At 42.6% G+C, this 12,865-nt stretch overlaps 1 protein-coding gene across 1 annotated transcript in view; it reads left to right on the top strand.

Annotated features, from left to right (window-relative positions):
• SMPX (small muscle protein X-linked) overlaps positions 1-12,865 on the top strand; it is a 57,702-nt gene that overhangs the window by 22,228 nt on the left and 22,609 nt on the right. Inside the window, exon 4 of the mRNA XM_004382844.1 lies at positions 26-168. Coding sequence (XP_004382901.1) covers positions 26-154 — 129 coding nt within the window. The 3' untranslated portion in view covers positions 155-168. The remainder of the gene's footprint in view (positions 1-25; positions 169-12,865) is intronic.

The raw sequence follows: 12,865 nt of genomic DNA, 5'->3' as shown, positions 1-12,865 counted from the left end.
TGAATTTCTTCTCCTTTGTCTTCAGGGTGCTCCTCCCACCTTGGATGAGGAGAAGAAGCCAATTCCAGGGGCGAAGAAACTTCCTGCAGTCAACCTATTGGAGATCCAGAATATTAAAAGTGAACTGAAATATGTCCCCAAAGCTGAACAGTAGTTGAAAGAAAAAAGGTGAGTGAAAAAAATATTTCCTTTGTCTCAAAACGACCCAACCACTATAAGATGGTTTAAGGACGCCTTCCACAGAAGGAGTCTGGAATTAAGTACCAGTGGCCTTCAATTCAGACCAGTATTTCTAGCGCAAAGCTTTTCTGGTACTCAAACTTGAGCTTTGGGCCTCTCTTATTCCATACCAGTCACAGATCCGTTGAAGATGTCTGTTTGCCATCCTCTTTCTGATCACCCTTCTCAGCTGGGAAGGATGTGGTCGGGAGAGGAAAGATGCTTGGGAAGGGAACGTCAGGAGACTTTGATCTTGGGGCCCAGGGAGCCCTCTACCATTCCATGCCTCAGTTTCCCCACCCAAATACCAGATACCACCAAGAGAGATGAGCCATTCCTGAGCCGGAGGATCAGAGGAGCAAGGAGCTGAGGAGGTTTGGAAGTATAAAGGGGACAGAGCCCTAGGAGTTCAGGCTGGGAAACAAGGAAGCCAGGTGTGCAAGGCAGATCAGGGAGACTGGTACCGACTCTGGGTGTGGGTGGGTAAAGGTAGACTCCCAACTCGATGTTGTCTGTGCCTGACAAGGCACTGCTGGCAGGACCTGTGACCTTCTCTTCATTTTTATTGGATCCATTCAGTAACAATCCCCTGGGGGCAGTTCAAGGAGCCCTGGTGGCACAGTGGTTAAAGTGCTCAGCTACTAACCAAAAGGTTGGTGGTTCGAACTCACCAGTCACTCCGTGGGAGAATAATGTGGTAGTCTGCTTCCATAAAGATTTACAACCTTGGAAACTGTATGGGGCAGTTCTACTCTGTCCTGTAAGGTCGCTATGAATCGAAATCGACTTGACAGCAGTGGGGTGGGTGGGGACAGTTGTACTGTCCTATAGGGTCGCTGTGAGTAAGAACTCGATGGCAATGGGTTTGGTTTTTGGTTGGTAAGGGTCAGCCCTGCCCTCTGCAGACCTGCTCCTGTGGACTGGAATGGAAATTGTACCAGCAGGAGGAGTACGGAATTTAGCCCAAGTCATCGCTCTTTTTCCTAGGAGTCCCTAGGAGCAAATCTACTCTTTATCGGAAATTACTGAACCCCCTCACCCCCTGCCCTCCATGCACAGTCTATTCCATTTCTGAAGCAGAACTTTAAGTCTAGAGGAGAGGAGTCTATACTGGGAACATAAAACAGGCATTTATCTGGTTAATTGTCCACTCATTCATTCATTCACTTATTCAGCTATTATTTATTGAGCATCTGCTATGTGCTGGACACTAGAAACAGTTTATTAAGCATTTATTGTGGGCCGAGCATTGTTTCTTTTAAGCCTCATGACACCTAATTAGTGTCCCCATTCTTGAGATGAGCCTTAGCGATGTTGTTGTGTGCCACTGAGTTGATTCTGACTCATAGTGACCCTGTAGGACAGAACAGGACTGCCCCATAGGGTTTCCTAGGCTGTAATCTTTACAGAAGCAGACTGCCACATCTTTCTTCCATGGAGCGGCTGGTGGGTTTGAACCACCGACCTTTTGGTTAACAGCTGAGCACGTAACCATTGCGCCACCAGGGCTTCTGTCTTAGCAATACTAAGTGATTTTCCCCATTTGTCATGCAGCTAAAAAAAGGGTCTGACTTCAAGGTTAGTACTATTAACGACTTGTTATACTGCTTCAGAGCCTTCTTCTTGCTGCCACAGTACAGGTTCATTGCACACTCCTTGTTGGTGTTAAGAGTTTACTCTCCTGACCATGGAGATGGCAGAGGCAAGCACAGCGATGGGGCCCTGCTGTGCCTTCTACTCTAAACATAAACCAGAACAGGACGTTCTGTGAGACAATCCACCTTGTCCTGGCAGTGTTATTTGTGTCATGCTTATGCTGATTTAGTGGTGCATTTGCAAGTTAGTTCTGCCGAAACAATTTCTTTATAGCCTAGAGAAAGACAGGAGTCCTTTCAAGTGAAAATAAAAGAACGGTATCTAGTGTTTTCAACACAGTTACATAAAAGAATAAAGGGGTAAGAATAACACGCAGTGGGTTCTATGGCCATAGAATGAATTCCAGGGACTTTGATGGGGACCGAGTGACATGAAAGGGAACTGACCTGAAGCATAACTACTTGCACATGTTATTATTTATGACATAATGGAACAAATTGATGTTTTATTATCATTATCCTCAGTCCTACTTGTGTTGCCAAGCTGAGATTAAATATTCCAATATGCTTGGGATGAAGCTGCAGAACTTCCTTGTGAGAAAGCCTGGAGAAGGGAATTAACTTTTTGTAATATTTATTATCATCACCCAAGCAAGGCTGTTCAGTTAGGCACATGAATTTTTAATGTAAACTTTAAAGGGCTTTGCTTTTATGGAATCCATGTTGACCTGAATTTAACCCCAGTTCCAGTTTCAGAAGAACTTGATTTTGAAGATTCAAAGGAAGGCTGTTTTGAAATTAGCTCAGAGAGGATCTTGCAGTGTTATTCATCAGTGAACTTGATTCAACAGCCTTGGATCTATGGTTACAGGGAAACAACTTGATAAAATATTAAAAAGGTACCAGAGTATCCAGAACAATTTTTTCTTACTTCATTTTCTCAAACAAGACTTTAATGCTTCTTCTCTCCTGAACAAATAGGAAAGACCTATTTGTTCTTTTTCTTACAGGAATGCGAAAATGTAAGTTGTCAGGGTAATCGATCTGAATTCCAAATGAGTACAGTCATTGTTTTAAGACAAGGAATGATATTTTTTCTTGTAAGAGAGGTATTAAGCTGGCTTACTTTTGACTCATCCATTCTTCTCCTGCAAATATGTCTGAGATTTCAAGACTTCCATGGTTGTGGCTTTTGGTCACAGAGGGAGAACATTTCTTAACATGGATCAACTCAGTGGACTCTTAAGCAATAATACCCTGGCCCAGCCATCATTTAACATATCACTAGTTGGATTGATTTCCTCTTTCTCGGGCCACCACTTCATCACCCACCCTCACCATGTATTGTCCAATTATATGACCAACCAGATTGTTGCTTTGAAGATTGGGTGAATAAGTCCGTAGTGTCAAACACTGTGAAAACCATGGGACCCAAGGTTCAAAATCCAGGTTATAATTATTACAATACTGTTTTAGACAGAGCAGCATCTCCTTACAACTGAGGTCAATGCCTCCTTTTACGTGGAATTCCAGATCCTTTCCATGTCATGTGTCATGGCTAGACTTATTCATGAAAATAGGTTAAATATTGTGGGACAAGAACCAGAAAGGCCAACGATTGGCCAGTAAGGGATCAGGAATCAGGCTTATGGAAAGGAGTTAGGGCCTGGACCCAATCAAGAGCCAAATTCAGGCATCACAGAGATAGCACATCTCGAGTCAAAACCAAGTAACACAAGAGTGAGTATCTCAAATGGGGCCCCAAGCCAGGCTGGAACAGGCTGGGGCAGGGAAGGTAGGGTATTCAGCCATATAACTCTCAGGATTCTCCTGGCTATGATATAAGGTGGCCAGGTTGTGATTTAAGCAAGTCCAGGAACCAGATGAAGAGGCAGGACCATCAGCAAAGTCAGAAAACCAGGCAACCTCCGACACTCCCATGCCTGCTTGTTTGCTGCATTAACAGGAATCCCCCATGTCCACCATCAGAATCCACTGTCACCTTGCCTGCTTGTAACTACAGCACATGCCACCTTGGACTTCATGGACAAGGATTGGGGGAACCTGGAGAACTGCTCAGGGCTGGTGTCCAAACAGACTCTGTATCCGTTTCCGTTCCCTCCCCACTCTCAGATCAGACCACAGGTGCCCAGGAAAGAACCCTTGTAACATGAGAGCTTTCTTCATTCTGTGCTAAGATTGATGTATCTATCTCATATATATATATGAAACCTGGTCCCTGCTCTTAGGCTACTTAAGTCTTGATGGAAAAATAAAATTAAATACTTCAGAAGTTATATAACTATTCAAGAATCATGTAGCAGTTCAGTGATTCAAGGTATCACATGGCTGTTTATGATCCACTAATAAGTAGGCAGTAGAGATAATAAATGTTTTGACTTATGAGACAGGAAACTCATGATGATTAGCGGTCTGGGACAATCTCAAGGAGGTGGTGGGAATGAAACATTTGAACAAAGACTCTGAGATAACCTCTGGACACATGGAATGTCCAGGACACCATTAACAGAGCAGCCTGGTGAGACCAAATAGTTCCTCTAGGGTAATAGTTCTTAAACTCTTTGGGCAGAACAAGACAAGACCGTAAAACCCTCTTCCACAATCTCTTCTCTTGTTCAGCAGTAAAAGAACTCAGTGATAAAGAACTGGAGAGGAACAAAATAAGTATCAAAGTGGTAACACTGAAGCAATTGCAAGAAAAAGAAATGATTCACAAAAGTAAAGCCTAAGAATAACTCTACAGCTATGTTAATGAACACAAGGATAGCAGCAGTTAAAAACCCTAAGACTGCTGAAGCACTGGAAATAAACTGTCATTCTGAAAAGTTGTAGGACTTCCTCCTCTCTGTGTTGGGCATTGCAGCATGGCCACAGGCTGTGTGGCAGCCAGACCTCAGGATTACATACTAAACTAGGGACACAGAACAATGCAAAATTGTAGTGATTCTTAATAACTTAGTAGCCTTTGGTCACGTTTAAAAGTAAAAACCTATGAAATTGATGATCCCCATTTGCCTTTAAGAACTGACAAAAGCAAGTCTTTTGAGGGCAATCCAGTCCTTGGATGACACTTTGAGAAACATTGCTGTAGGGCAATAAGTGAGAATGAATTGGAGTGATCTACAACCCCTGTGTACCCATAAGCAGCCCCAGAATCTCAAGTTAGTCTCTAGCCCATGCCCCACGTCAGCAATCTGCCTGGATTTGGGATTTTGTAGATCTCAAAAGGACCATCATACTGCCCAGTTGGGGGAGGTGTGCCCCACTCCTGGAATCTTCTGCTTACGCTATCACAATAATTAGCAAATTGTAATATATTGGTTTTCTTGTTTATCCTCTTCACGATGCCATGATATAGCTCCTTAAAGGCTGAGGGACACCTGGTCCCTACTGGGCACACAGAGCATGTCTGTAGAATGTTACAGGCACCCTGGCCACATCAAGTCTGATGTCCCCCAGAAATGTGTTCTTGTAGACTTTCCAAGTCCCTATATTCTTAGGGAAATTACTAGTTAAAAGCAAGACCAACTTCTCTAGCGAGGGCTGAAGGTAACATTGTTGACCATGATCAGTAATGGGCTCAGAAATGTGAGATGTTAGGGAAAAAGTCAAATTTGGCTCATATTCCTCAGAAAGGGAGAAAATGTGTAAAACCAGAAGAAAATAATTTAATTATCAAGAATTCTTTGGCTTTATTTTTTTAAAAGAACATCTGCGTCAAGTTAAGATATATGTATTAACCAATAGCCCATGGAGATGTCATCTCTGATGGAGAAGAACATAAGGTATTCGTTACTCTTAAAGGTTAAGCATTACGCATCATCATTGTTCCTGCTGATCCAAGGGCTAATTTTGAGAGTGTTGGCAGGAGGGCAAATGGATGTGCCCAGAGATTTGATGAAAACTGCATTTAGCACCTAACAACAGAGCCCCAAAATACATGAAACAAAAACTGACAGAACTGAAGGGAGAAATCGCCAATTCAACAGTAAGAGTTGGAGACTTCAAAACCCCACTTTCAGTAATGGATAGAAGAACTAGAGATCAACAGGAAGTAGAAAACTCAAACAACACTATAAACTAACGAGACCTAACAGACATCTATTGAAAATGCCACCCAACAACAGCAGAATACATATTCTTCTCCAATACATATGGAATATTCTCCAGGACTGACCATATGCTCGACCATAAAACAAACACCTCAGTGAATTTAAAAGGACAAAAATAATACAAAGTATGTTCTCCGACCGCAAGGGAATGAAATTAGAAATCAATAACAGAAGGAAATTTGAGAAATTCACAAATATGTGGAACAACACACTCCTAAATAACCAGTGGGTCAAAGAAGAAATCACAAAGGACATTAGAAAATACTTAGAAATGAATGAAAATGAAAATAAAACATACCAAAACTTATGGGATGTAATGAAAGCTATGCTTAGAGGGAAATTTATAGCCTATATTAGAAGAAAGATCTCAAGTCAATAACCAACCAATCAAACCAATATTAGCAGCTCCATGTTTGGGAAACATATGCTTTACCATCTCAGAGTAAACTTAACCCATATGTGCATAAAATTGCAGATAATTAAATTGATGTGTGAATTGAAATATCATCCCTTTCAAATGGTAAAACATAATAAATTAAAAAAATCTAATTGCATAAACAATATAATAATGTAACAAACAGAAACTGAGAAATTTTTTTTAATTGCCCATAAGGTCACCAATTTAGCATAATACTCACTTTGGTATCTTCCCTTCCAGTCTTTTTCCTCTGGGTTTATATATGGGATGCAGTATAACAAACTTGCTAAGAATGTGGAATTTGAGGTCATGAAGACTTGGTTTGATCACCTACTACCTTTGTAACTGTGAGCTCTATGTCTCTATTTACTCATTTCATAAAAAGCAGAAAATGCTGCCTCCCTCATAGGGTGGTTGTGAAGAATTAGAGAGATGTATTTTAGAAAGTACGTCTAGACTGAGTAAATGGGAACTGGTCCTTCTTTGACTTTTTTCTTATACAGCATCAATCATAGCACTTGTACAGTTCTGTATCTTGCTTTCTCTACTTTACATTTTATCATAAGAATATTTTTTCATGTCGCCGCCTTCAGAATTAAGATGACTTATTTTTCGTAGTCTTTGACTTATCATGATTTCATAATCTTTTCCCTCTGCCAGAAGACGGAGGACTGATTTATTGTTTTACGTAGAACTAAACTTAAAAAAAAAAAAGTCTCCTCCAAATGTCCTCTCTGTGGTTTGCTGGAAATTTTTTGTCCTCAATTCTGAATTATTCCATGCTTTGACCCAATTACAGAAACTCGATTCACTTTCTTTGAAGGAAACAGTTTTATACTGAGATTTGTCACTCTCTTGTGAAGCCACATTTCTTTTGATTTGTGATACTCTTTTTTTTCCTGCTCTTCACTTGGTTAGGATAGAGACAAGTTCTGCAGTGGTTCTGAATTGCATCAAGGCTTTGTTCATTTGTTTTCCTGCCTGGCAAAGCTCTTGTTCTGGACCCTGGCTACCGGCTCGTGTGGGCGTAAAGAACTCTTGAGGGTGAATGCGAGGAGCCTTTGAGTTGGTTGTGGCAGTTGCTTTAAGGGCCCTCACAATGCTCTCCACAGCAAACACACACAAGTGACCTGGATGGTTTCTATTAAAACAGAAATCTGGAAGGTCTAGTATGTGAGTCCTCAGGAGGGATTTGGAATTGGGGACAGAGCTTTGGGGGAGTAGACTGGAGAACAGAGAAGCACATCTGCTCCAGCCCGCTTGATCGAAGGCAGAGGTGAAGCAGGATCCTGTTCTATAGAACCTTGGACACTGGCAGGTAGATTTCCTCAGGTCAAAGGACACTTACAGCAGGTACTTGCCCTGCTCCCAGTGCAATTGAACTTATTACTCCAGCTCAACTGGTTCTCAACTGGAGCCACTGTACCTCCCAGGGGACATTTGGCAATGTCACAACTGAGGAACAGAGGTTAGGACTGTCATTTAGTGGGTAGAGGCTAGGGATGCTGCTAAACATCCTACAACGCACGGGACAGCCCCCTACAACACAGAATTATCCGGCCCTAAACGTCAGTGGTGCTGAGACTGAGAAACCTCGCTTCATCTGCTTGAAAGGTTGATGTCAGGACCAACGTACAACTTGTTGCAAACTTTGCTTTCCAGGCAATCAATGCATTGCATCTTACAGAAATTAAAACAGTAACGAAGGATAGCAATTAAATACCCAATGTTTATAGTATCTTCACAGTAATTAGAGACTTAGAAAAAAAAACACTCTTAAATATGGTTCTTTTGTCAGTTGGTAAATGAAAAATATTTATGGTAGGATTATTCCTGAGTTACAGTATTAGGCCTCAAACACAACTCTTTTTTTGTAGGTTATTTTTTCATCTCAAACGTATCAGGAAGCAGTAGTTTATCTTAACAGCTCACGAGTCTTTTAAAATATAAATGTGAAGCATTAGTGATCATTGCCACCAACATCAATATCATAATTTTATTGTCATCATTAGCATTTCTACTCATTATATGCTCCTGATATGCCAAACACTGTCTTGTGCTTCACATACTTCATTTCATTTACTCCTCGCGCTGAGCACATGGAGTATATTCTGTAATGCCCATTTTGTTTCTGGGAGAATGAAAGCTAAGAGAACTTACATAACTGTCCAAGATCACACAGCTTGTAAGTCACAGAGGTGAGATGCAAACCCTCATCTGTCATCCTCACAGCCGTCCTTTTAATCACTGTCACCCACCGCCTTTTACACGAATGTTCTTTTATTTATAGGCTTCTAGGCTTTGCAAATGTTTCACTGTGTTGCATAGCAATAAAACAAGCAGAGGCTAAAGAGACTGTAGAAAGGGTCACCTCCACAAAGAACACTGAACCACAAGTGTTGACATATTTGTTCGTTCATTCATTCAACAAGCATTTATTATGCATCAAGTATGCACTAGGTGCTGAGGATCTCAGGCACTGGGATTCAAATATGAGTCAGACAGAGTGTCTACCTTGGTTCACTATTTAATAGGCAAAACATTGCACAGAATCACAAATCATTTGCTCTTTTTGGTCTTTCCAAAAGCACGGGTCAATGTTCATAAATATTGAGAAAGCATGAAAGAGAGACAGAGCAGCAAAGAAAGAGAAGGAAAGGAGGGGAAGGGGAAGAAGAAGAGCCAACTGGAGCAGCCCCAATGTGGGCATCCTGGGCAGGAGGCGGCCTTGCCCGGGCTGCCAGAACCTCGGAGGAGCAGCCTGTGGCCGGGGAGGAGCTAGCGCTTGTCAGGCATCTCTGTGTCATCACGCTGCAGCCTCTCCTGCCCATGACTCCTTTTCTCTCATTCCCTCTCCCGCTGTGCGCAGCCCACGCAGAAAGCTGGGAAGGGAATTACAGGCTGTCTAATCAGGCCTGGCTGCATCGTGACAGCGCTGCTTATTTGAACTTCCTCCACATGCTGTGTTATTTGAGCAAGGAGCAAATCAAGACTTTCCAATTTCACTCGCACCCCCTCGCCACACTCCCTGCCTGCCTGCCAACTGATCCTTCCACACCCTCGCTTTATGGCTTTATGCAGATGGCCGGTGGTGGCTGGTTAATCCCAGGTAGGGTGGGTCAGTTGGCTTCTCACCGAGAGAAATTTCTATGAAGCAGTCGAGAGATTGGAGTCTCTTTCCTGCAGGCAGGCCTGCTCAGAACCATTCATCTTGACTGCTGGAAAAACTGCAGAAAGCAATCATGGCCTACTGACAGCAAGATACCAGGGTCCTTCCGCAGGAAGGACAGTGGTGCTTCCTCCCGCCCAGAAGCCCTGCCCTGAGCTGGCAGCGGTGCTCTCATCCTTAACCAGGACTATACATTTGACTGCCCAGTGTGTGCCTGACCCCCAGTTTTGGACACAACTGATAGACCATGCTGCCTTTCTGTTCCAGAGGCAACAGGTTTATTAAATTTTGGGTATTCAAACATCCATTCATTTCGACTCAATTAATTTTCATTTCCTAATCATTTTGAGGAGCCCTGGTGGCACAGTGGTTAAGTACTGGGCTGTTAGCCAAAAGGTCAGCAGTTTGAATCCACCAGCTGCTCCTTGGAAACCCTATGGGGCAGTTCTACTCTGTCCTATAGGGCCACTATGAATTGGAATTGACTCGACGGCAATGGGTTTTTCAAGAAAAATCATTTTGCACGTAGGCTAGTTGGAATTTACCTTCACTGAATTAACTGTTTTCTTCATAATGCAAACTAAGAGCACAAAGTGGATTTGCATGGGAAGGATTATAGTACTGGAATAAATCCACACATCTATTTAATGAACAACTGCGCACCTACTATGTGCCAGGCATGACTGGGTTAGCAGTAGACAATGTCCCTCAAGGAACAGTCTAGTTGGGTGAGGATGTGAGAGGGGATATTGCCACGTAATGGTTGCAGCAGGAATGAGGCCCCTGAATATACGTGACAAAGTTCTAGACAAAACCAGTTGCCATTGAGTCGATTCTGGCTCATAGCAACCCTACAGGACAGAGTAGAACTGCCCCATAGGGTTTCCAAGGGCAGCTGGTGGATTTGAACTGCCGACCTTTTGGTTAGCAGCCATAGCTTTTAACCACTGCACCACCAGGGCTCCAAGTTCTAGACAGGGTGTTGTAAAAACAGACACTCTACAGAAAGAACTGTTGCAGGGCATACACTTCAGAGGTGATGCAGGCCTAGGTTCATGCCTTGGCTCAGCTAATCCCTTGGTCTGTGAGTTTGCATAATCTCTATGCCTTCATTTCTTCATCTGAAAAATGAGAAAAATACCTACCTCGTAGGAGTGATTTTTACTCTGTCCCCAGGTGACATTTGGCAGTGTCTGGGGGCATTTTCGGTTGTCACACCTGGGAGTGGGTGCTATTGGCTCTAGTGAGTAGAGACCAGGGATGCTGCTAAGCATCCTATAGTACACAGGACAGCCCCCACCACGATAAAGAAGTATCCAGTCCCAAATGTCAATAGTACCAAGGTTGAGAAATATTGAATTGCATAATGTGTGAAAGTCCTCAGTGCAGTGGGGCTATTATTATTATTAACGATCGAGTATTACCATCGGAAGGAACTTAATTTAAGGTCCTCTATCTGTTAGGAATAGAAACTGAGTCCCAGAAAGCAACTGAATCAAGGTCAATACCCAGTCTGAAATCCCAGTCTCCTATTTCCCAGTTTTGTGCTCCTACTTGCCAGGGAAGGCAAAGAGGCTTCACTTGGAGCGTCTTCTCAGTTGCATTGGTAGTGGCTGTGTTGAGAAGGGTTTGGAGCTTGTGTGCTGAGGGCAGGAGTGGGCCGATCACTCCGCAGTCAGCCATGCTGTGGGAGGTAGTCTGGGCAGGCATCCTGCAGCCTACTTGCCAACCTTGCAGGAGGCCCTGGGTGCTGGACATGATGGAAAGAGCTGGACACACTGCAGTTCTCTTCCAGTTATGTCACACGTAGCAATTCCGTGACCTTGGGCAAGTCCTGATCACTCTGAGCCACGTCTATAAATAGAAATTCAAATGCCAATCTTGAGTGGAAACCACAAAGACAGTGAGTTGACTCAGCTGGGGCACTTGGTGCATGCCAGCATCCAACGAGTGTTTCATTCCTTTTGCCGTCCCCTGAGTGTGCCCAGGCCCTCAGCCCTCTGCCCCTTGCTTCCAAGGGCAGGGCTTTGTTTATTTATTTGTTTTTAAATGAAATATTCTATAAAGAGTAATTGAATATTTCCTCAGGGAATATGAAAACAAACCTCACTGAAAATGAAAGTCCTTTACCTTCTGTGCCTAATATGAGCTCACCTCCTGCCTTGAATTGTTCTGCACTTGATCCAGTTCATGAGGTGACTTTTAAGCTGCAAGTGCCCTCCTTTCCCTGGAGGAGGCACTGCAGTTCCATTTTTTAAAGCTTGCAGCAGCTTCTGTTTCCAAAGCCCTTATGTCTCGAGACAACAAAATTACAAACATTTCACTTGAGCACTTTCATTTTGCCCTGGAGATTTCAAGGGATTCCCCCCCCCCATATTTAACTAGCAAATGCATCTGCTTTATAATTGCTGATGTTTCTTTGAAGATAATCAGTTTAAGAAATATTTGAAGAGTTAAGCTGCCATTCCCCTCCTATCAAGGAAAAATGAAACAATGTGTTTCATACACCATTTTCCTGATCATCTCAAATGGGCTTGATGGCCAGAAAGAGTAGCTTGTCTTTTTAGTCATCTTTTATACACAGACTATGTATGTATGTGCATGTACACGTGTGTGTGTAGACAGGTAGGTAGGTAGGCAGATACGTAGATAGATCAGAAAATAAAATGACAGCCACATTAATCTAAACATACCCTGGGCATCTCGATGACATTCTGTGCTGGCTTGTGTCCCAGTCACATCCAATTTCCAATGATATTAATCTTACAGGAATGTTTCACTACTATTGCAAAGTCGACATTACTTATCAACTTAAGTAACGTCAGAAAGAGGGAGGAAATAATAACATAGGCAATTATTAATAAGTACAGGTGCCAAGCGACATGGCAGCTTGGAAACTTTATGAAATAGCCTTGTAGGAGGACATCATGAGCCGAGCAATGAGGAAACAGAGGGTTATTTGGAGTTTTATGGCAAAAATGAAATCACATCTTTTAACTACGGGCTAATAGTAGCAATAATTTTAGCAAGCCCTTGCACATGATTTCAAGAATTCTGAAGTATTTCCATGTTCATTCTCTCTTTCAAGCCCCACAACAGTTCTGTGAGTTAGGTAGGGCAGGAATTGAGTTTGCAGTTAATTCTTATGTGACTTTTCCAACTTCATATGGGGTGGAAGATTATGGAATTTAATGTTATCTTCCTCCAGAGAAAGTTCATTTTAAGACTAGTTATTAATTAAGCCTATTAAAACCCATCTGTAGAAAATGGGCATAATCTCTTTTAATCAGAAAAGTAGGATCGCCATACAGTCTGCAACCAGTGCCAAGAA

Source organism: Trichechus manatus, unplaced genomic scaffold (genome assembly GCF_000243295.1).
Source record: "Trichechus manatus latirostris isolate Lorelei unplaced genomic scaffold, TriManLat1.0 scaffold00100, whole genome shotgun sequence".
NCBI lineage: Eukaryota > Metazoa > Chordata > Mammalia > Sirenia > Trichechidae > Trichechus > Trichechus manatus.
This window is presented reverse-complemented; position numbering and strand designations above follow the sequence as displayed.